General features: G+C 44.4%; 1 protein-coding gene across 2 annotated transcripts in view; it reads right to left on the reverse strand.

The window, feature by feature from the left end:
• The window catches only part of IGFBP2 (insulin like growth factor binding protein 2), a 109131-nt gene that overhangs the window by 5944 nt on the left and 77986 nt on the right, over positions 1-25201 (reverse strand). Inside the window, exons 1-3 of one of the 2 annotated variants that reach the window (XM_043504875.1) lie at positions 17056-17254; positions 12265-12488; positions 6689-6829 (exon numbers count right to left, since the gene is read on the reverse strand). In XM_043504875.1, coding sequence (XP_043360810.1) covers positions 6689-6829; positions 12265-12488; positions 17056-17059 — 369 coding nt within the window. In that variant the 5' untranslated portion in view covers positions 17060-17254. Of the gene's footprint in view, positions 1-6688; positions 6830-12264; positions 12489-17055; positions 17255-25201 lie in introns of those variants that run through there. The other variant, XM_043504874.1, reaches the window with a different exon arrangement.

The raw sequence follows: 25201 nt of genomic DNA on the forward strand, positions 1-25201 counted from the left end.
TGTCTCCTTAAGGCATCTCCTAGGTGTTGATAATACAGAGGCCACTGATGGAATGGCATGTGCATCCAGGTGCAGTCCAAAGTCCTACATGATCTGGATCCTGGCTGCATGAGACACACCGCTCTTCCCAATGCGTCATCATGGCAGTTGAGATTAGATGGGATGCTCTCACGGTTGCCAACTTTCCCGCAGTAAATAAGCCCTCCGACTTTAACAATAAGCCGAATATCAAGTTAATCCCATTTCAAAACAAGGCCAAAACAAGCCAATCCCCAACGCTCTATGTGACTAGATCCCCCCGGCATGCAGTCTGGGACTGTGGTGGGCCCGCTGGGCACCCCTGACTCTCTCCCCTCATTGACCCTGCTTGCTGGAAGCCAATCAAAAAAAAAAAAAAAAAACAACAAGCCAAAAACAAGCCAACAAGCAACTCACAAGCCAATTAAGCCAAAAACAAGCCCAATTTCACCATTCTTTTCATGGGGTTGGCATGTCTGGATGCTCTCCCGAACAATGGCTAGATTTGACCTTCTGGGGACAAGGCATTCTCTACAGAGGATGCCTAGCTATGGAATTTGCTTTGTCTGTTGGTATGACAGTGCTGACAGTTTATTGACCTACAGGCTAGGGTGTAAAGCTCATTTGTTCATGTCAGGGATTGGAGGGAAGATTGTCCTGTTATTCTAGTTACAAAGAAGATATTGCACGGATAGGAAGGAGTAGAGAGAAAAACAACAGATATGATGAGGAGGTGGAAGGATAGATTGATGAGTGGCAGTGTGGCCTAGTAGCTAGAAGAGTGGACTGAGATTTAAGAGACTAGGGTTCTATTCCTAGCTATGCCACTGGCCTGTTGAGTGACCTCAGACAACTCACTTTACTGCTCTGTGCCTCTGTTTCCCCACCTGTAAAATGGGGCTAATTATATTGACCTCCTTTGTAACGTGCTTTGAGATCTGCTGATAAAAAGTATTATAAAAGATCTCGGTATTATAGAGAGATTAAAAGAATCTTATCTGCCCAGCTAGTGAGACACTGAGAAAGAGGAATTATTTGGGGTGATACACATGGGTAATGGAACAAAATAATGAAAGGAAAATATAAACTGAATGACAGGATATGCTTCTTATCAATGAGGTCTAAGAAAGTAATGGAAGCCACTTTGGGAATTTTAAAACTAGACTGCATGCTGGTTACACTCCCCATTTCAAACCTGATTCAGAGCAAGAGTGCCAACTACTGAGTCAATAACACTGCTTTTCCCTATGTTCGGGTTGTCTACTGCCGCCTATCACCATAGCACACAATCCCCTAACACTGTGTTGGGAGGCAACACCTGTTCTTTCCTGTGGAGACCTTTCACTTGAGCCTCCTAGCTTATGGCTAGCTTACAAGATCACGGAAATCCCGTTAGTGGGGACAGGGTGGGGCAGGCTGGTGGCATGAAGTTCACATTGGTCTCCTGCTGACAGATGAATGGTAGGCCCAAAGTCAAGAGGTTGGTTTTCAAAGTAGCAGACTTTTATCCTAGGACAACATTCAGATGAAATTGTTTAGGTTACACAACACAACAGATGCAGCTATTTTGTCTAGTGGATGGTGCTTGACTACTAGTCGTCCGCACTCCTGCCTGACCTGTTCCCTGATTCTTCCTTCATATTATAATTATTAGCGTATATATAGATTCCGCTCGCTCTGCTCATCCCCACACAATAAATACAATGCAATATCCCAGCACTTGATCAAATGCTTATGTAATAAAACATCTCTAAATCTCTTCCTGTCCTAACCCTTGTCCTCCTGCTATCTATCTCCTCTTTGTTCATTATCCCTTGATTTGCTATTACGTCATCTCTCCTTGGGACAATCCCGTGAAACGCTTTCAATGGGCACTAGCAGGTGACTAACAAGGCAGAACAAAGCTAGCCATTGGGGATCTGATGGGCTGGGGGTGTGAAGTAGCAGTGAGGGTTCAGGCCACTCCATTCGTGTTACAAAGGACAGGGAGACACACGCATGCAGTGTTGCTGTAGCTGTGTTGGTCCCAGGATATTAGTGAGACAAGGTAAATTTAGATTAAAGGAGGAGATATGGGCATTTAACATGGATTACTCCACTGCACCTAATGCCTCCTCTCAAGAGCACCCGATGTTGGTGGATAGAGCCTATTCTTGTTCCCTGTTGATAAATGCTTCTTTGAAGCCTGTAGTAAGAATTTGGCTGCCTGGAGAACTGGCCTTTACAACAGTTTCCCATATCCAGATTGATTTACCTTCTAAATGACTGCACAGATTGATGATCAATTGTATTCACTTTAACAGCTATGCATGGCAGGGGTTCACAGAGAAAGAGGCAGTTAGAAAATTATTTTTTTAATATTCCTTTTGCAGTAGCACCCAAATGGTAGCATGTGTTTTCCAAATACGGAAGATGACACATTCCCATCCTAATCAACTCTCTGTGGAGCCAGAGACTAAACGTTGTAGAGGCTAACATGCACTGCCCTCTACTGAATGGACTCACAACTGCTCAGCTGTGTGTCAGAAGCCCTATACTGATAAAATCTAAAGGAACTCATATGCTAGGGACTTATCCTTCTGGAGCACGGTAGATGCAAGTTCTATCCCCCGCTGCTTTTGTGAAGCTCCAGATGGCCATGGTGTACTGCACTGTAACAGTCATGATACTCCTAAGTGACTGGTTTCAGAGTAGCAGCTGTGTTAGTCTGTATTCGCAAAAAGAAAAGGAGGACTTGTGGCACCTTAGAGACTAACAAATTTATTTGAGCATAAGCTTTCGTGAGCTACAGCTCACTTCATCGGATGCATTCGGTGGAAAATACAGTGGGGAGATTTACACACACACACACACACACACACACACACACACCATGAAACAATGGGTTTTATCATCCACACTGTAAGGAGAGTGATCGCTTAAGATGAGCTATTACCAGCAGGAAGGGGATGGGGGGGGGAAGGAGGAAAACCTTTTATGGTGATAATCAAGGTGGGCCATTTCCAGCAGTTAACAAGAACGTCTGAGGAACAGTGGGGGGTGGGGTGGGGGGAGAAATAACATGGGGAAATAGTTTTACTTTGTGTAATGACTCATCCACTCCCAGTCTCTATTCAAGCCTAAGTTAATTGTATCCAGTTTGCAAATTAATTCCAATTCAGCAGTCTCTCATTGGAGTCTGTTTTTGAAGTTTTTTTGTTGAAGGATAGCCACTCTCAGGTCTGTAATCGAGTGACCAGAGAGATTGAAGTGTTCTCCAACTGGTTTTTGAATGTTATAATTCTTGACGTCTGATTTGTGTCTATTTATTCTTTTACATAGAGACTGTCCAGTTTGACCAATGTACATGGCAGAGGGGCATTGCTGGCACATGATGGCATATATCACATTGGTAGATGCGCAGGTGAACGAGCCTCTGATAGTGTGGCTGATGTGATTAGGCCCTATGATGGTGTCCCCTGAATAGATATGTGGACAGAGTTGGCAACGGGCTTTGTTGCAAGGATAGGTTCCTGGGTTAGTGGTTCTGTTATGTGGTGTGTGGTTGCTGGTGAGTATTTGCTTCAGGTTGGGGGGCTGTCTGTAAGAAAGGACTGGTCTGTCTCCCAAGATCTGTGAGAGTGATGGGTCGTCCTTCAGGATAGGTTGTAGATCCTTGATGATGCGTTGAAGACGTTTTAGTTGGGGGCTGAAGGTGATGGCTAGTGGCGTTCTGTTATTTTCTTTGTTGGGCCTGTCCTGTAGTAGGTGACTTCTGGGTACTCTTCTGGCTCTGTCAGTCTGTTTCTTCACTTCAGCAGGTGAGTATTGTAGTTGTAAGAATGTATGATAGAGATCTTGTAGGTGTTTGTCTCTGTCTGAGGGGTTGGAGCAAATGCTATTATATCGTAGAGCTTGGCTGTAGACAATGGATCGAGTGGTGTGATCTGGATGAAAGCTAGAGGCAGACCTGAGAGTGGCTATCCTTCAATAAAAAAAACTTCAAAAACAGACTCCAACGAGAGACTGCTGAATTGGAATTAATTTGCAAACTGGATACAATTAACTTAGGCTTGAATAGAGACTGGGAGTGGATGGGTCATTACACAAAGTAAAACTATTTCCCCATGTTATTTCTCCCCCCCACACACCACCCCCCACTGTTCCTCAGACGTTCTTGCTAACTGCTGGAAATGGCCCACTTTGATTATCACCATAAAAGGTTTTCCTCCTTCCCCCCCCCCCTCCTGCTGGTAATAGCTCATCTTAAGCGATCATTCTCCTTACAGTGTGTATGATAAAACCCATTGTTTCATGTTCTCTGTGTGTGTATAAAAATCTCCCCACTGTATTTTCCACCAAATGCATCCGATGAAGTGAGCTGTAGCTCACGAAAGCTTATGCTCAAATAAATTTGTTAGTCTCCGAGGTGCCACAAGTACTCCTTTTCTTCCTAAGTGATTATGGATTCAGTACAGTATTCAGGGTGGGGAGGGGAAAATGTGCATTTTTATCAGTTTTGATAGTTATTAACATTCAATTCCACATTGTTGGTTTTTTAAAAGCGTATAAAATTCCATTTTTGCACTAGCAGAAATTTTAAAATCCCCTACAATACTAATTATGTATTAACCACGTAATGATGGCAGAAGTCAAGATTCATAAGCAATTCAAAAACAGTCATCTCTCAGGTAGCATAATCATTTCTTTTCTTTTGTTTTTAAGCAGTACCACACAGACTGTGCGCCATGATTCTATGTATCCCACTGTACTGGCATTGATGGAATTACAATGCATGTTTAGGCCCCATCTCTTCAGCTGGGACCCCAACGCGTGTTTATTCAAAATGCAGTACATGTACCCAGGAGCAAAAAGATAATGGGTCTCACAGTTGCCACTGCTCCCCTACAGAGGGAGGGCATGCAGAGTGATTCATAACCCCGCTGCATGGCACAGCTGGACTCTGGTCTAGCTCTTCAGTCGCAACGCCAAAGGGACCCGATACCCATTTTGTCAGAAGTCCTATTCCCCGTCAGGTGTTGAAAAGCACTGCACAGTGTCTGCCGCTACCTTTGCTAACTGCTGCACACCACCATGTTACTCCTGCCTAGAAGTCTTGTAATGCAGCCTTCAATTATTATTGCCAAAGAGGCTGTGTTTGTGGTTAAAGCATTGTATCAAACACCCAGACACCATAAAGCCACAGGTTCAAGACATGGAAGGGCCAGCTCAGTCCTCCCTCTTTCTGAGGCTTATTTACGGAGTCTGGCGCTATGTGCAGGAATGGGCTGTCTGTCTGTTCTGCCTGCACATTAAAGATCCCAGAACACTTCTGGTAAAAGTTGAGGTTTTTCCTGGTGTCCTTGGCCAATGTTTTCTTTCCTTGTGCAGCGGTGCGAGAACACTGGGTGCTGGGCTCCCCATAGAGGTGCTGTATGTATGTAGGTTATGAAGGGCTTTGGGATGAAATCTGCTGTATAAATGCTAAAAGCAGAGGGCCTATCAGGCCAAAGTCATCCTTTTCCTGTGTGGCCCAACCACCTTTCTTACTACAACTCACTAGCCAAGGGGTCAAACCCATCTACTGACTTAGTGGACTCTGGGCACAGTAGATGTCTTCAGAAGGGTGACAGATCTCAGCCATGATCTTCTGTGGAAGGATGTACCCCAGGACTCCAATTCAACATCCTTCACAGAATCCTGGTAACTTGGAATCGGCATCACTCTTGTAGTAGAAAACTACTGAACTTTGGTATAAATCCTTATACCCCAAACTTCCTGTCATTCTTTCAGAGTTTCCACAGGCTAGGCATCTGTAGCGTTGTACAACACACCACAGAGCTGCCCTTTTCCCCCCCACAGTTTAGTGGGACCCAATCAGATGAAAGGTCTGAACATTTCATTTTTCTCCCATTTTGGGGAGAATGGCAGACTAAAATCCTTCCTCTTTCCTGTGCCAAGTCACAAGTACATAAGTGTGGAACTCTGCAGTAAAAGAGCAGCACAAACACGTTTAAGTAATTATCAAACAATCCTGCTATGATTAAGGAGCTGGAGGAATTGATTTATGGGGGAGAGCAAAAGAAGTTAATGCGTGGTGTCTGATAACCTTTACACAAGCGTGGGAAGGGCTTATAAGAGAGAGAGTAATGATTGGACACCATAAGTTATAAACCAAAGAGTCTGGGATGAGAAGAAAGAGAAAGTTAAGGCTCAATATCCGGAGAAACTTTCAAGCAGTGAGAGCTAGAAGGCTGTGGGATAGTCTCCTAAAGGAAGGGGTGGAAGCCCAATTACTCTGCACGTTAAACAGTAGCCTGCACAGAGCACTAGGGAATAATCCCAAACCGGCCCCTGGGGAAAGATTACCTGTGACCAGCTAGGGCTCTTCTGGCTCGTATAAATGCCAAGTAAAACGACAGTCAATGTTCCTAGCTCCTGTCTAGACCTATGGCCTGGCTTCTAGGGTTATGATGAAGCACTGCATGCTAGGACCCATGTTCTCCGAGGGCACCTCCTATGTACACAAGTTGAGGGCTGGTGTGAGCTGCCGTTTTGTTCGCCCACATCCTCCAATGGAGGAATGGCTGAACAATGACCTCAAAGCAACACTGAACGGTCAAACCCCAAGTGAAGGCGCACGCTTGTTGCGACATGCGCAAAGGGTAGCCCAGCCGCTCTCCGCACTTGCCTGTTTGAGATTGTAAAAGCCTTGCTTGTCACAGTTGGGGATGTGCAGAGAGTAGAGGTGCTCCAACGGGCCACGCTCATCTGGCAGACGCATGGTGGAAATACGTTCCAAGACCTGATCCAATTCCTGCTGGCAGGGGGTCTGAAAAAAGGCCAAGAAAGCGAGGGGGGGAAAAAAAAAAAAAAAAAATCAGGGAAACAGCAGGTTTCAGCCAAAACAAAAGAGAGGACAAATCCTTTCCCCTTTCTCTGACGTATGCAGGGGAAGGTCAAGGCCCCTGACAGCCACCTAGCAGGAAGAGGTATTGTTTCACCATTCTCACTCAGCACAGCCTTCAGGTTGCTCTCAACAATCAAAGAAAAAAAAATCCCTCCAGAAGCACTTGGAGCATTTACCAGTACAGCTGATTTTTCCTATAGGGGCCTTCTGTCAAGGTTGTTCGACCTTCGAAGAGGGTCCCTTAAACATTGTGACACATTGGCAAGTTGCCCAGAGACCCTGGCACTATATTAGCATGTGTACTTACATACAGCAATCAAGCCTTCATACACAATCATCTTAACATTAGCTTTACTTTTATTTCCCGATAGATTAACAGAAACTGCCTGTGGGTTGAATTCACTAGCAATAAAATACCCACAGCAACAGCTTTGTCTTTAAGCCAGTTTTACCGGGGGGAGGTTTGGAGGGGGGGGGGGGGGCTTCACATTGACAGAAGGCACAGCTCTTTACAAACACTACTGCAGCAGGCTGGGATTTTCAGTGGAATTTAAGGGAGTTAAATGCCCAACTCCTATTAAATTTCAATAGGATTTAGGGGCCTAACACTATTAGACACCTTTAACAATTCCAGCCTTAGGCCTCTATTAGGTAGAATTAAAAAGATAGCACTTCCGGAGGTAATCCAGACTGAATCTATGGGGTGGATCTCAATGCAGTCTCCTGCAATTTTATGGAACTCAGTGGGATAAAATCTGGGAAAACACTGTAATAGAGAAATCGTAGACTGGAGGCCAAATGTCTGTGAGTTGCATCACATCATAGAAATAAAAACACTATGTGCACCAAATAAGAAATTGACTTATTTTTTTTGAAGTTGTATATATATACTCAATATTGCGGCTGCTGAAATAAGTGGTTATATTGTAAAACTAAATTTATCTTGTTGTCAATATAATATCCAGGTGAGCCTATGTGAAAGCAGAAGATTTTTGATAGTCAAAAGTCCCAATCCCTGTACTTATTTTATTTAAATATATGTATTAGGATTTAGGCCCTGTGTTATATTGTTCATTTTCAAGGAAAATAAATCTCTAGTTATTGATGTTAGTTTAGCTAGCTGTGCTGTAATGGTTTATCTTTGGGTAATTTTCCCTTTGATATTCACCCCTTCTTGTCATCTGATGAGAATAGGCCACTTCCACCTTCATTGAATTGGCCTTGCTAGGGACCCCCCACTTGGTAAGGTAACTCCCATCTTTTCATGTACTGTAATATAGATACTGTTGCTGTATTTTTCATGCCATGCATCTGATGAAGTGGATTTTAGCCCACAAAAGCTTATGCCCAAATAAATTGGTTAGTCTCTAAGGTGCCACAGGGACTCCTTATTTAATCTTTGGAATGTTACTCAGTAAAAAGAAACCTGTAACTGCTAGTTGTGTGTGTGTAGAACTGTCTTATGAGAAAGACTCATACTTGATTCCTAAGAAGAGTGAAGAAAGTGAACCCTACTTTTTCATATTTAGAGTGTTCCTATAGAAAGTCCAGCTGTTGTGTCTTACAGGGATATGAATTCATGGTCTGTGCAGACACCTTAAGTCAGCTAGAGGAGTTCTGTAGTACAGAAGGGTAAGTAACTCGATTTACCTCCCCTCTATGTAGGTTACATGGCACTGGAGGAGAATCACATCGGATTGTATTTCTTTTAAGATGTTCCAGTGATTCTTCCCTGTGGCCTCCTCCCTCTTTGTGTTTTGGATAGTTCCAAGGCCCATTATACAAGGAATGTCTGACTGCACAATTTCCCACAGCCCCTAATAATCAGCTACATTTTCCCTTTACTTGGCACAGCCTACAACTTGCTGCCACTCTTTCCCTTTTCTACCTCCCCTTCAATTTGAAAATGCAAGGCCACCTGTGAGGAGCGAGCTCCCCAGGCCCCTCACAAACTCCCAGAGCACAAACGCTTTGGGGCGAGTCTTTAAAGCCATTTTAATACTTTACTTTCCCAGTCTGTGTCAAAAACTTTCAGAGACTCAAACTTTGCTTGGCACAAGGCCTGGCAGAAGCCAACTAGATCAGTGTTTCTAGCAATTATAAACAGACAGAGCGGAAGGAAAGCCCCTTGTAACATGGCTGCTCCAGGGTGATCCAAAAGATGTGAGCACAGGAGTGGCCTGTATTGCCTCAACTCAGCAAATCGGAAAAAAATCAAAAACTGAATTAGAAAAGTCAGCACTTGAGGGACCAGAGACTGCCTGGGATTCTCACTTCTGGTGGGTGAACTAAATCAGTAAGTGAGTTGACTGATATCCAGGATCATTAAGGGGCAAATCCTCTTTCCTGTGCCCAGCCAGCATACCCAGTTTGGGGCAGGGGAACTTGCTGAGGATCAGGGGGTTGAAAGATTCTGCATTCTCCAGCCTCAGAGCTGTGGTACACACACACACACACAAACCCTGCCATGGGGGTGGGAGATTAATAAAGAATCTGCATATCAATGGATCTGCTGGCTTTGTCTTCCCTGCTCCTTAAGACCATCTATTCCTCAAGCTCCCTGCAGGGCAGTGGAAAGAGTCCCAGGGGATCTGGGCTTCCCAGTGCACAGGGAGTATATAAAAAACTTCACCTGTTCCACCTGGCTCAGAGCCTCTCCAACGCCCCTATGGTGAGCAGGATTTACCCCCACAAAGAATGTGTGTTGCTCGCACAGTGTAAGCAGCGCAAGTTAGGGTTTGATTAGTAAGAGAGGGAGCATTCATGGACCCTACAAGGAGAAGAAATGTTTTCATCATCCTTCCCCCTGCTCCCCAAACGAAGGGCCCGATTCCAGGCTTTACTGCAGTCCCTTAGCAGCCTCTGAGCCACCATAAAGAGGACACAAAACTGGCATAATTGGCACCTGGCTAACATCACCAGCACCAGGGCAGGGAAAGGTTGTAAAAAAAATAAAATAAAACAAATAAAGCCCTGAGAGGTGTGCTGAAGGAATCTCCTAGGCCAGGTGAGAGGGGGACTGGATGGTGCTTTGCACTTGGAACTGTTCTAGTTTATACTCTAGGCCATGCTGGCGCTCAGACACCGAGATGGAAAGGCAGCAGTAAGTCACCTTTGCCCCCCCTCCAGGAGTTGTGTATTCTGTGCTGCACCCCTCAACCTCACCCGGGTCTGGATTTAAACAAACATTCTCCTGTAGTGTTAGATACCCAAACCCAATGCCCTTGGTCGACTACCGCGGATGCCAGTCAAGTCTCCGCACTGCAGCTGTTAGATTGACCCTGGCAGTTAAATATTTTTAATAAAATCATCAATTCTGCAGGAATCAGCAGTTTAAGGCCCTGCTTGGCAGGGATTTTAAACCCCTTCTCTCGGTGTGTTTATACCACACCCACCACTGTAGTGTCTAAGCACCACTGGCAAGTAACAAAGCCATGCACATTGCAGCAGGGTTTTCTGCCATACACAAGTTTAAGGCTCTGTCTAGACTAGATATCTTACAGCAACACAGCTGTACCAATGCAGCTGCACCACTGTAAGATGTCTCATGTAGCTGCTCTATGCCGATAGGAGAGCGCGCTCCCACTAGCATAATTATATCATCCCCAATGAACGGCAGGACAGCATCTCCCGGCGACATAGCACTGTCCACACTGGCGCTTCTGAGTTTTTGTCCACGGCCCTGAGTGACATACGTTTTACAGACAAAAGTGCTAGTGTAGTGTAAATCAGGGTCTCTGGCAACAAAGCCTGTTGGGCTGATAAACATCGAGTGACAGGTGACGGACCGAATCCCTTTGCCCTGCTTCTCCTGTTTTGCGTTGATTTCCCTTTGAGAAGATGACAGCTCACCCAATGGTAAGCTTGCCCTCTGCTCCCTCAAGCGCCCCACAATTTACATCACCAGCCAACAAGGTGCATGGTGGATTAGAAAAGATTTTCATGACAATATTGTACAGAAGCTACGTCTAAATTGTCCACTAGAGGGATGAAGTGGCCACTTATCAAGATCCTTAGGGACACATCCTCACACATGGGAGTGGGGACTAGGGAGGAATCCTCTCCTGCCAGGCTGCAGAAGATAGGCAGAGCTGTTTATCAGAGGCTACTTCAGCCAACCCTACACATTGCATTCAAGACAGCAAAATGTGGGATGGAGGACTGATGGATCCATACAGATTTATAGGCTCATCCTGCCTCCCCTGGCCCACTCCTATCTGCCTTCTATGCCAGTGCAGGTATACACTCCCTACAGGACTTCCCTGAGCCCAGATCCAGTGCCTTGCACAGAATCATTGTACTTGCTCTTCTAAGGCCATAGACACTGGGGACAGGACTTTTACCAAATGTAGCAGGTTACAGTGCTCTTCCTCTGTCATTCAGAAATTGCAGTCTGCAGACATAAGGAGGACCATGGCCTGCTGGGATCTGCGGTCTCCTAGGGGCATGCCTCTACAGGGAAGATGACCGCCCACTGCCCACTTTATAGAGTGCCATCATTGCCTGTAGTATTTATTTATTATTTTGCGAATGCAATCTGGTCAAGCCAAGCCACGGCATTCTTATCAACCATGTTCAAAGCACGAAGGCCTCCAGGAAGTTGAGTCATTTTGCAGTCCTCAACCGTATGCGTCATGATTTATGGCTGTCCACACTGACATATAGTGGACTGTCTCTAACACACCAGCGAAATTCTGCTGCAGCAGAAGTTCCATGCCCGGTACGAAACCGGTTCAGAAGGCTCCATTGCCTTTGTGGTCAATCAAACCCAGGTTGACGTTAAGTGGTGTCCGAGACAAGATAATTAGTTGTCACTTTCTCTGCAGACCATGAAGCTCGCCATGTGTCCTCTACCATAAATCCCTCACCCAGTAAACGTATTTGTATTTGGTGCTGTGAGGGCAGACAACCATGTGGTGGGCTACAGTGGTCTTCAGTGAACTGAAGTGAACCTGTATTATACAAGGATTAATCAAAGATTCCCACAGGGATGTTCACTGGAGTCATCTAGAGAACAGTGTGTGGAGAAACCACTGTCACCTACTGCTGTTTAGTAGGAACAGGGTCCTGTTCCTACAAAGGTGGATGCTCTGTGTCTCTTTTAGTACTTTGCTGCAAAACCCTGCAGATACAAGGAAAGCAAGGCCTTCTCACTAGCACACAAAGTTCATTATTTGTGTGTTTGAGCCCAGTTTCAGGCCAAAACAAATGTTTGCTTCATTTGTTTGCCCTTTTTAAAAAATGCTTGTTGCAAATACAATGACTGACGTTTTCCCCTGGGAGTCTGCAGCTGGAACTGGGATAATGATGATTCTCTCCCAGCCCCCCGCATAAACACACAGGTTTTGCCAACTAACCCTCATGGACGATGGCCGTAATTTCTTCAACTCTTCATGGTTGTGGTGGTGCTTGACGACTTTGCCCATCTGTCTCTGCTGTTCATTCACTTTCTCTCGCATGACAGCAAGCTCTTTCATGCCAGGCTTCATGGGCTTTCTCCCGCCACCTCCACTCACCACCCCGGGGGTGCCATCCACATAATTCCCCGTAAGGACTTCTTCAGGCTCATCATCACCATTGTCTGCGTAAGACAGAAGGAAGGAAAAGAAAAATTCCAATCATTCACACAATTCCTGCCTTGATTGTTTCAAGGCTGGCACATTACCAAGCCACAAATGTTTAATACAAAATTTAAAATCACATTAGTCCTTTAATCTGGAAAGTAAGGATGGCTCCTTTCATTAGCGTGTAATTATCTCTCTAAAAGATAGTTTAGAGCAGAGGGGGAAATCATTTCTGAGATATTCTTTCTGGTTTTATTTGCCCTTCTAAATTACTTACCTAGGCATGTACTTTTCCCATCAGAAGTCCAGTTGGGTTTACGGTGCCAATTATATTTGAGCTTCAAAGCTTAAAATTGAAGCGATTAGTAACAATACTTTGGTTCTATCTGTCATCACCCAGTGTATCTACAGGAATACTTACTCCATATGTGTTAAAGTAAATGTTCAAAACTGTTCTCTGAAATAGCCGGCACTGTTTTACTATTGCCATAATTTTTTGGTAGAACCTGCCATTTCTTGACAGGTCCAACTTCAACCAAATATGCTACATTTGGCTACTTCTCTCGACTCCAACACAAGTGCAGGTGCTCTGGGCTAAACATGCCACTGTTTTCAGCTTCAAGACCTAAAATATAATTTAGCATCATCAGACTCAAGCAACAGGAAAACTCAAGGTTACAATTGGGCTTACTCCAAAACTCTGCACACCTTTTGTTCTCCTACAACAGAATGTGTAACATTGTGATCAATCTATTGCTACCTAGGTCATGGTTGTCATTCTGCTGCAAACCACAGGCATTATGCGGTAGCAATGGGTTCTCCAGCTTGCTTCAAAGGCACAAGCCCTGACAACTCTCACTGCTAAAATAGAACCTTCCCTAGCTGTTGGCAGTACAGTGCTGAGGAGACACAGAGGAGCAGTTCAGTTGACAGTAGTGGAATGCACACACATGAACCAGTCATTACAATAGTCTAATATTTGGTAGATTTTTCTCCATTCCTTAGGAACCTGGAGCTCATATTAGTTACCACTGTGACAAAAGCTAGGCCTTATTCATCTCTCAAAAGAGACATGCGTACAGTATCTTTCAACATGTAAAGAACCAAATGTAGGACTCCAGCCTTTAAAACCTACAACACGTCAACAAATACCAGTAACTAAATCTGAAATAATCTAGGATTCGTGTTTACAGTTTGATGTAATTTCACTTTAAGCAATTCAGCACTTTAGATGTCAGCAATGGACACAATGTGAAGTAACGTTAGAACTGTGTGTGATGGAATATAGATGCATGGGCTATACCACAGTTCACAAAACAGTCCTAATTTTACTGTTCTGTCCTGCTTCCTAGGAGACTAAGCTTGTAAAACATTTACATATTTCTACAACATGATGTTATGTCAGGACATAAGTGTGCTGTCAAGCCAGAGAGGGAAAATACTTAATGCTCTCCGTGTCATCCTAGGAGCTGGGCAAGGATTACTTTCCAATAAGAATCTTAATTGTTTACATATCACAGTCTCCAATTTAATTAGAAACAGATGATGGTGTGGGGGGACGATGGCAAATTAAATTGCCTTTAAAATGAATAGAATTAAAGAACAAATATTGTGCCAAACCCCAGCTTTCTGAAAGTCATTCGAGGATTTTAGCCTTTTATAAAGCAGAACTCAAAACACGACCAAGTTTTACCCATTTCCTAGACATAACTCTAGATGTTGGTAAATTACAGTTGAGAATGAGTTGTGTGCCTGCCAATAAGGCAGGATTTACGACAAACAGAGAAAATGAAATGGTGCTATTTCACTCAAGCTTCTCCACTGCTTCGTTCAGAAAAAAAACATGAGCACAAGCTAATGGAAAGCAAGTAAATCTGCAAGGCCAGCCAGTCCTTTCCTGATCAACTCCTGTTGCTTCCTGCTTCTCATTGAAATATATATATAAATTTGCCCAAGTAAGCATTGTTCTAGTAAAACAAGGCCAGATGGTAAACATCTTGTCAGCTGGTTCATTCACAAAATCTGCTTCTGATATTTTCATACCATTTTCCCCCCAAAGCTAACAAATATAAAACCAAAGAAAACATTGGATGTGAGCACAGACGCTGGAGATGGGAGAGAATGGTTTTGGAAACAATGTGATCATAAGAGTTAAACTGCAGCAGGAGCCAGAAATTTCCAGCTGGTAGAGACTGCATCCCTTCCTCTCTGACGCAGATCTGTCCATAGTGATCCTTGCTTTCATCACCTTTGGACTGGTCTCCTAGAACATGCCCTACCTGGGGCTGATTGCAAGGGCTATGTGCAAGCTGTAGCAATTTTTCTTAGGGCAGGGCTGCAGACTCTGTACTGGCTCGATGTTCAGTTCCAGTTCTTCTTGTCAAAGCTGTAAGTGGGCAGTGTCATGACAATGCAGCTGACAGATGTCAGAATAAAGTTCTTATGAGGTGGGGACCTTCAGCTGGGTAATAGGTGGCGAGGAAGGATCACCATCATCAAAGTTCAGATCTTGATTCTTTCAGAGCATCATATGGGACATATTTCTTTGCATAGGTTGTTCCTCAATAGGAGAGGCGACAAAGTGGCCAGCCTGTTTTCTTCCATTCCCTAGATCAGTGGTTCTAAAACTGTATTTGTTAGGCCCCAGTGGTCCATGGAGTATTTGCTGGTGGCCTCCAAAGAGCTAGCTGGACATATCGAGCTGGCTTTCCTTGTTCCAGCTGCTGCGCTGCGTTAAAGTCAGCTACAAGGACTTCCGCTCTACAATGACTGAAGAAATAAGAGCTAAATGAGGAAGCAGAGAAGATGGCCCATGCTTGGAAAGCAATGCGAGTCCTTTAATACTTGTAATGTGTTCAAGCTGTGTGTGTGCATGCACATGGGGCAGGTTGGCCTGGATGAGGATTACATTTGACAGAATCCATTTTGAAGAGAAAGCAAGCATCCCTAGTGCAGGAATCAGGATGCAGCAGCAAAAGCTAAGAGAGAAAAAGGACTCAAGGCTGGAAGAGCACACAGAAGACTTTGTGCTAAACAGTGACTTTTTACAGCCAAATGTTTTTTTAATGCTGTCTGAGAGAAGCAATTCATTTTGAAAATCACTATGAATCTAACCAGGAACCAAGTATGCCACCCATTGAACCTGAGGTATTGGGTGGGGCAAGCACTGGTTTGCCTTTGTGATACATCTCTAACCCATTTGTCATACACCCTTCTGCCAACCAATTTCAATGTACACTAAAATATATCTACTAAAAAAGCAGTGCTAAGATTCAAAATAATTATGTTTTATAGTTCTTCATTTTTCATATGGCATGTGGAAAACATCTTCTGTTCTCTTTTGGACCGAAAGGTAGTGTTTCACGCAGGGCAGGGTCACTTGTGGTAGAAGTCAAAGCAGATAGCTGAAGTGCTACCTAATATGCACTGATGGGGAGTCCATGGAATACCTCCATGAGCGCCAAGAAAATGAGTTCTTACAGCTTTCTACATAGAAAATTCCCATTAGCTTCAATAAGATTAAGATTTGGCTGCAATTAAAGCCCATTTAAAAATGTACATCAGCTAATGCTTGTAATGCTCACACAGTCTGACCAAAACTTCCAAAAGTGGGCACCAATTTCCATTGCTTCCGTCTTTGGGAGGCCAATTTGTGCTCTCTAGGGGGCTCAGGTAGAACACCTGTATAACATTGAGGCACTCAGAATCAGTCTCACTATAACAAAAACTGTTATTATTATGACAACGTGTATGAATTTTATCAGTTCCCAAACATATCTGAGTTGCAGGTTGGACTTGTGCCAACAGCATTCCTTCAGGGCAACAGCTCCAACCTGAACCACGAGCTGCATGCAATTTGTTCCTGTCCTTCCTTTGAGCACCATTCTGTGTCTATTTATTTTTCTTTAGCAACAGCTCACATGCACTGTAACAAATTCAACGACTTGTCTATCTCACATGTTTACAGAATGTCTAAGTGCTGATGTAGGCCCCAGTCCTGCAATGAACTCCACTCACATGGACCCCAGCACTCACCCAGAGACCCTTTAACTTCAGTGGGGTTCTGCACTTGCACAGGGAGCTGCTTACGGTGAACTCACTGGAGGATCAGGGCCTTAGAGGCCCAAAAGTACACATTATTTTCTCTCTTTAATAATGGCACTCTGCTTGCTACAGCAAATTTCATCTGAGGACATCAAAACATTTTACAATTAATTAACTAGGCCTCACAGCACCCCTGAGAGAGAGGTACTGTCCCCATGTTGCACATCAGTAAACTAAGGCACAGAGTGGTTAAGTATATTATCCCAGGACAAAACAGTAAATCAGTGACAGAGGAAAAGAACCCAGGAGTCCTGAATCCTCATTCCCTGCTCTAATCACTAGACCACACTCCCACCCACAAAGACACAAGAGAGTCATTATAAATATGAAATCAAGGTGGAGCAAAACACCAAAAAAGTCAGTATTCATTAAAGCAAAGGCTGTCTTTTTGATGCTGTTTTTGAATGAAAGCCATAGGGATGGCTGCAGAAAGATTACACAGAAAAGGGTGAGGAGGGAGCACATAAATATCGCACCCACCCATCCAGCTGTCCCCTGTGACTCTTCTGAAGTCATCTTAGCGTTTTCAGGGGCAACTTGGGCAAAGGCCCCTGTGCAGTGGCTCCAGAGAAAGATTTTGCTCATGTGGAATTCGGATAGCCGAGAAAGAGGTTGGCAGCAGCAATCATATCAGTGCTCCGATTTCCTTGAAACAGGCACTTCAAAGAACAAAAGTTCCCATGTGATCTCTCCACCCACCCACCCACACACACAAAATCCCCCGCTTGTTTGCTCACTGACATTGCTCACAAACACAGGGCTTTGGGTTGATGCCTATCATCTTTTATATGCCACCTGGTCTTCTCTGGAAGCACTTTGTTACGGTTCAGTTGCAGAAGCAAGCAGGATTTGTTACATCTCCCTGAACAGGTTACAGCTCAGCATTTACTATCACCCCACAACTCCTCACTCCAAAGAAACACGGGGGGATTGACGTGGATGGTGGGAAAGGCCGTAGTGAGAAGAATAGAACCAGCATGGAGGAGGGCAAGGTGAATGGGGTTGCTGTGAGAATGAGGGGAAGTTGGGGGGAGTTGTGAGGAAAGGAGAGAATTGGAAGAGGAGAGAGAGAGGATCTGGGTGAACTCCAATGCCCACTGAAGTCAATGGATGTGTCGCCTTTGCCTTTTTAGTTCTGTTCATTCAGAAAGCAGCCCAGAGGCTTCCTAGCAGGGAAGAACTGGTGTCACCTGGACCACAGTCTCTTATCTGCTGCAGGAAATGTGATAAGGCCCCCTTCCCTTGGGGGCCAGATTCTGGAAATGCAAAAAGAGAGACTTGCCCCTCTCTTTACATGTTTTTATTGATTAGCCACTCAAACTTTTCCACTGGGGCTCCTGCTCTTGTTCAGTTTCTCCAGCTAGGGTGAGTGAGGCACTAGGAATTCTACTGTATTCTCCTACTGTCACACCGTGAGTTAGTGACTCAGAAAGGGTTGGTTAACTCTCAGGTAGTTAATTAACCCCAGAGTGCCTTGGACACATTCCAGCGTGTTCAATTTTATTTTCCCAACCTAAAATTTCGTGGCAGTTTTAATTGGATACAGTATTCTCCCTTCCTGTCCTAAAGTATCGTGCAGTGTTGCTGTGTGATGGTGCCATGTGCCACCTGAGGCTGCTGCTGTAATTTCATCTCTCATCCTCTGCTGGGTGCTGATTTTCACATAGTCACCACCTCCTGTTCCGTGCGCTTTCCTGCCTTGGCTTCGACCAGTTCTGTCCTCTCTTGCTTCTCCACGTACCTGTGAGACTGCTGCCTCAGAGTCTCCTTGGGTTCCTATCACAAATGGTCCATCTAGATCCCTCAGGGCTCCATTCTCCGAGCCTCCCCTCTTCCCTTTATATTCTCTTTTGGATCAGCCTCAAACTCCTGTGGTTTTGGCTACCATTTTTCTGCCAGTAACTCAAATCTAGTGCCCCTCATTGTGTTATCTATCTTGGACCCCCTCTGTCCAGTCTCCACCATCTCCCCCTGGATATCTTGCTGCCCTCTCAAATTTAATATGGCAAAAAATGAGTTTCCGGTTTCCTCCCTTCCCACTATCTTCCCTACCATGCAGGCTCCACATTCAAGTACCCCTACTCCTCTGCTTCCACATTCTGGCTCTTACCAAACACTGTCACATTTTCCTCTACAATCCACCATCTCCTCTCTGTTTCCATTGCAAAACCCCTGACTCATACCTTGACAAACTCTGGCCTTGACCACTGCGCCCTCCTCCTGTGTGGCTTATACAAAATGCAGTTGCTAAATCTGTCTTCCTTGCCCACCATCCAGACAGTGTTACTCCCCTCTTTGAATCCTCTTGTCCTCCCCATCAAACTCGAGATCCTCATTCTGACCATCAAGGTTGGGCAGTGCTCTGACTGTCCTCCACAGTTCAGCTCTCACTTGCACCTGTTCCCCCAAGCTGGACTCTAAAATGTCCCTCCTATATCCTTCTCCCATTTAAGTCTTCCATGCACTCCCTGGAACACCCTCCCCTTTCTTGTGCCCCACAAAGCCACTCTCTCTTCATTCAAATCACTCCTTAAAAGCACGCTTTTCCCATAATGATCCACAGAAGGAACCCTATTATACATAACCTGCACTGATTTCAGAGAAGGGTTTTAATCCACCATTGATGTATCTGAACTGTACTGTTTGTCTAGTTTAGTTTGTGAGCTCTTTGGGGCAGGTTCCATAATGTTCTCTAGGATTGCACAGTCCTTGTGTGATTTAGTTGATAGAACTCATTAAACAATCATTCATTACACGTGCACACACACTCATACAGCCTGATGTTGCAGTCTTGGCATCCATAAAACTCCCATTTAAGTCAAAAGGTATTTAAAAGCTGCCCGTGTGAAAACTGGTGAACAACCCATAATTTGTAAGTGCTTTGAGATCCTTCTGGCTGAAAGGCACTGCATAAAAACACACAATTTCTACTGTCCGCTCTTTTCAGCCTATCTATGCAAGCAGGGAGTAAATGATTAAGCAGGAGAACGGTATGTTCTGGCTGGTTGTTGCTTAGCAAGTTCCTCTTCTTGTCCCGGACTGCTGGCACGGGGATGATCCAAAGGGTGCCCAGTGCTCTCCTTTGACTGTAGCATTCCACAGGAAACAGTTTAAAATCCTTCAAAGCTCACGGACTTGACAATTACTGTTCAGCAATGGCAGTGTGAGTGCTAGCAGTTCTATGTAAAATAACGAGCTTTTGGAGCAAAGATGATGGAGAGGGGAGGTCATCCCAGGCCCTCATCTTCACTCTCCAGTTATTGGATCTCTTTTTCAGGATCAGATATGTGCTCTCCCCATACCAAAGAAGGAACCAATGTGTGATGATGCAGAACCGATGACTCCTGATGAATCTGAAGAGGCTCTGTGCATGGACTACATCACATATTCTAGAACCAGATCTAGATTAATCACTAGGATGAAAGGTGCAACATCATACCAGTCAGGAAATGGATCTGAAAGAACAGTTGCTTGATCATCCCAATATGCACCTTCAGTGAAGTAAAGAAAACAAAACTGGCAACTTAGCGCGTGTTGCCTCGATTGCTATTTGAGCCGTTTAACCCAAAGTAATTCAGAAATTGTCTTGTGGACACTTCTCCCATTCATGGGCATGTAGTATCCCTATGGCAACTACAGGAAAAACAACATTAGGGAAGGATTTAAGTATTGTTCGCTTTCTTTTAATAGGATTTACAGATGGACATATGGTAGATGAGCCAGTATCATGTGACCATCCAGCTCTCCATGGACCAACAGTAGTCCACAGACCACCGTTTGGAAACTTCTGATCTAACCCTTTTATATCCAACTGCAAACCTGACAATCCTGCTTGCAGTACCTCATTATCCACATCATTACCTCTGTACAGAGAATGCCAAAGTAAGGAACCCATTCAAATCCCTGGAGCATCCAGCAAATTATTCTCACATCCCCTCATTTAAAAAAATTACCACTGTAGTTGCTCTTTTTCTTCTTCATTGTCCCTTCTCTTCTAACCCGTCTGCTGAATTTCCACCCTAGCACATAACTGCAGAGGTGTGATCTTAACCCGCAAGTGAACCTTTGACTGCAAATCTAAATCCCTGATAAAGGCTGCATGATCTAATGCACTGAGCTCACAGCTGAGAAGCAGCAACTCCCAGGTTTCATTCCTAGCTCTGCCACATTGCATGGGGCTACGGGCAAGCTACTCTGCCCCAGTTTCCCCATCTGTAAAATGAGTTGAGTGCCACTTCCCTCTCTTACAGTACACTGAGAGGAGCACTCTGAAGATGTGAAGGGTGACCAAAAAGCCAAGTCCTGATGCTATGAACTCTCAAAGGCTCCAGTTCAGCAAAGCACTTAAGCATGTGCTTCTCTTTAAGCATGTGTTTAAATATTTTGCTGAATTGGGCCTAAATCCACGCTGTGCTCCCTGGCCGTGACACCATAAAAGATTTCTACCTTAGTGTTGAAGCATATCCTGTGCTTTCCTGACACTGTTCTGAATAGCCTTAAAGAAGCTGCAATCTCCCCAGACCAAAAGAAACTAATTACTTTTAAGACTGTTGCCACAGCCCAACTTAAAATAATTGGACTGCAACTTCCCCATTTGACCCTTGACCCCAAATTTAAAATCCTCAAAACATCCGCTACATGTAAGTCATGAGGAGGCTTCACCTGAATCAAACAAGCTGTTAATTTTACAAGGTCAAGCTTCTGTCCATACTTCCTCTGTTATTTGCACATGTATGTGTGATCAATGGAGTTTTGGCACCATTAAAGCACCTGTAAAATTTCCATGGAGATTCTCTTCTTAATTCATCAGTCCCTAAGAGTTTCTGGGCAATTCACAAAGACCACAGAATAACCTGACATTTCTTTTCACCTCTACTGCCTTGTTAGAATTCCCAGCGCTTCACTCGTGTCTGGTGACACCATCCGAACTTTCCCCTCCCCAGGCTCTTTGTCATGAAGCTAGATGGATCAACAGGTATCACAGGCCTCTGTGCCACCTGCCATTCCACTGGACTCATTCATTTTTTTGCCAGCGACCAAATAACTGCACAACTCGTGTGAACTAGAGTTTCTCAGATGTGTCGTTCTGAACCTGAAGACAGGCTGAAAAGCAGCTCTGCCATTGGTTGTATAAAACCACTGTGTTAACAACTGCCAGAGTCTCAAAGAAAATCCGCAGCAAATGACTGTCCTTCCTTATCAAGGCAGATGTTGAGTCCTCTGGTGTCTGCACAAGTCCAAGAGCCAATTGTCCGTAAGTCTGGCCATGCAACAGAGGGACTCTCAGCTTTGAAGCCAACAAATCCCAAATGCAGATGGCTAAAGGAACAAAATAATAAAAATGCTCTATTGCCTGCTCTGATCTAGGCAGGCTACCCAGGATCAGCCTTTATCTACTATATGTTTCCCTCATAGATGATCTCTAGCGTAAAATGTATCACGAAATACCAACCAAGATATCCCTGTATTTGAAGGGAAGGCTATTATTTCAAAAGAATAACAATGCCCCCACTGAGAAAATCTTCTGACCAATTCAGTACTGCTAAACGGTGTTCTGAAAAATATTCTTTAAGCACCCTCTGGTATAGCGATCTCCTGAACTGCAAGCCATGGTGCTGAAACACTGTGGCCTGCATCTGCCAATGGGAAACCCATCTTAAAGCAAGTTGTATGTAACAAGGAGCCCGCTGGGTGGTTGCAGAAAAGCCTACAAGACCTGGTAATAATGGGGGACTTGAAGTACTCAGACAACTGCTGGAAAAGTAACACATCAAAACACAAAATTCCCAATAAGTTTTTGGAATGTATTGGGGCTAACTTTTTGTTTCAGAAAGTGGAGGAAGTAACCAGGGGGACAGCCATTTTATACTTGATTCTGACCAATGTGTATCTGAAAGTGGAAGGCAATTTGGGTGAAAGTGATCATGAAGTGACCGCTTTCATGATTCCAAGCAAAGGAAGGAGAGCAGCAGAATAAGGACAATGCATCCCAAGAAAGCAGACTTTAATCATAGAATCATAGAATCATAGAATATCAGGGTTGGAAGGGACCCCAGAAGGTCATCTAGTCCAACCCCCTGCTCAAAGCAGGACCAAGTCCCAGTTAAATCATCCCAGCCAGGGCTTTGTCAAGCCTGACCTTAAAAACCTCTAAGGAAGGAGATTCTACCACCTCCCTAGGTAACGCATTCCAGTGTTTCACCACCCTCTTAGTGAAAAAGTTTTTCCTAATATCCAATCTAAACCTCCCCCATTGCAACTTGAGACCATTACTCCTCGTTCTGTCATCTGCTACCATTGAGAACAGTCTAGAGCCATCCTCTTTGAAACCCCCTTTCAGGTAGTTGAAAGCAGCTATCAAATCCCCCCTCATTCTTCTCTTCTGCAGACTAAACAATCCCAGCTCCCTCAGCCTCTCCTCATAAGTCATGTGCTCTAGACCCCTAATCATTTTTGTTGCCCTTCGCTGTACTCTTTCCAATTTATCCACATCCTTCCTGTAGTGTGGGGCCCAAAACTGGACACAGTACTCCAGATGAGGCCTCACCAGTAATAAACTCAGAGAAATGATAAGTAAGGTCCCATGGGAAGAAAATCTAACGGATAAAGTCAGGGGTTCTTAAATTTTTGTATTGGTGATCCCTTTCACATAGCAAGCCTCTGAGTGTGACCACCTTTATAAATGAAAAACTTTTTAACATATTTGACACCATTATAAATGCTGGAGGCAAAGTGAGATTTGGGGTGGAAGCTGACAGCTCACGACCTCCCATGTAATAACCTCACGACCCCCTGAGGGGTCCCGACCCCCAGTTTGAGAACCCCTGGATAAAGCAGTTAAGAACAGCTCGCAGTTTCTCAAGGAGACAAAATTAAAGACAACTACAAACTATCCTGAAGCGAAGGAACGATTGGAAGAATAGTAAAAGGCCAACATGGCTGCATTTTTAATGGCCTGAAAATCAAAAAGGAATCGTACAAAAAGTGAAAACTCAGCTAAATTACTAAAGAGGAGTACAAAACAACAGCACAGGCATGTAAGGGACAAAATCAGAAAGGCTAGGCACAAAAAGCAATAAGAAGAGGTTCTTTAAATATATTAGGAGCAAGAGAAAGATGAAGGAAAGTAGAGGGCTTCTACGTAGCAGAAGCGAATAACTGAAGACATCAAGAGGACTGAGGTGTTTAATGCCTATTTTGCTTCAGTGTTCATTCAAAAAGTTAATGATACCCAAACGCTCAACACAATGAATATTAACAAGGGGGAAGGAATGCAATCCGAAATAGGGAAAGAATAGATTAAAGAATATTTAGATAAGTTAGATGCATTCAAGTTGGCAGGGCCTGATGAAATTCATCATAGGATACTTAAGGATCTACCTGAAGCAATACCGGAACCGTTAGCAGTTATCTTTGAGAATTCGTGGAGGATAGGTGAGGTTCCAGAGGACAAGAATGGCAAACATAGTGCCTGTCTTTAAAAAGGGAAACAAAGAGAACCAGGGAAATTATAGACCAGTCAGCCTAACTCTGATATCTGTAAAGATACTGGAACAAATGATTAAACAATTTGTAAGCACCTAGAGGACAACAGGAATATAAGGAATAGCCAGCCTGGATTTGTCAAGAACAAATCATGCCAAACCAGCCTAATTTCCTTTGTGACAAGGTTACTGGCCTAGGGGATGGGGAAAAGCAGTAGATGTGATCCATCTTGATGTTAATAAAGCTGTTGACATAGTCTCACGTGACATTCTCATAAGCAAACTAGGAAAGTGTGGTCTAGGTGAAATTTACTATGAGGTGGGTGCACAACTCGTTGAAAGACCTCACTCAAAGAGTGATCAATAGTTCATGGTCATACTAGGAGGGCAGATCTAGTAGAGTTCTGCAGGAGTCAGGCCTGGGTCTGGTATTACTAAGTATTTTCATTAATAACCTGGACAATGTGGGCTGATAAAATTTGTAGATGACACCAAGCTGGGAGGGGTTGTAGGCACTTTGGAGGCCAGGTAGAATTCAAAATGACCTTGGAAAACTGGAGAACTGGTCTGAAATCAACAAGAAGAAATTCAATAAAGACAAGTGGAGAGTACTTCTCTTAGGAATGAAAAATCAAATGCACCACTAGAAAACGGGGAATAACTGTGTAGGTGGTAGTACTGCTGAAAAGCAGCTGGGGCTCACAGTAGATCATAAATTGAATACGAGTCAACAATATGATGCAGTTGTGAAAAATGCTAATATCATTCTGGATGTATTAATAGGAGTGTGGCAGGGTGGACTAGGTCCAGAGGTCCCCTGTGGGAGGCCTGGTGGCCCTGCATCATCCTACCCCAGAAGAGAGCAGAGAGAAGTCCTCCAGTCTAGAGTGGCTGCAGAGGAGCGGCCAATCCGGAGCCAGAAGAACCCTATATAAGACAAGCAGCGGAGCAGAGAGGTCAGTTGCTATGTGGAGCTTGACAAGGGAGGACCGGGTGCCGGCTGGCTAGATGAACAGCAGGCCACAGGCAGCTCACTGCAGAGAGCTCACCAGGCAGAACTGAGCCCAGGGAAGGCTGCCCAAGACCAAGTGCTGGCTGGCTGGATAGAGTAGCAACAGGACCATGAAAAGGTCAGTGCAGGC

The sequence above is a fragment of the Dermochelys coriacea genome, chromosome 11, assembly GCF_009764565.3.
Source record: "Dermochelys coriacea isolate rDerCor1 chromosome 11, rDerCor1.pri.v4, whole genome shotgun sequence".
In the NCBI taxonomy this organism is placed as follows: domain Eukaryota; kingdom Metazoa; phylum Chordata; order Testudines; family Dermochelyidae; genus Dermochelys; species Dermochelys coriacea.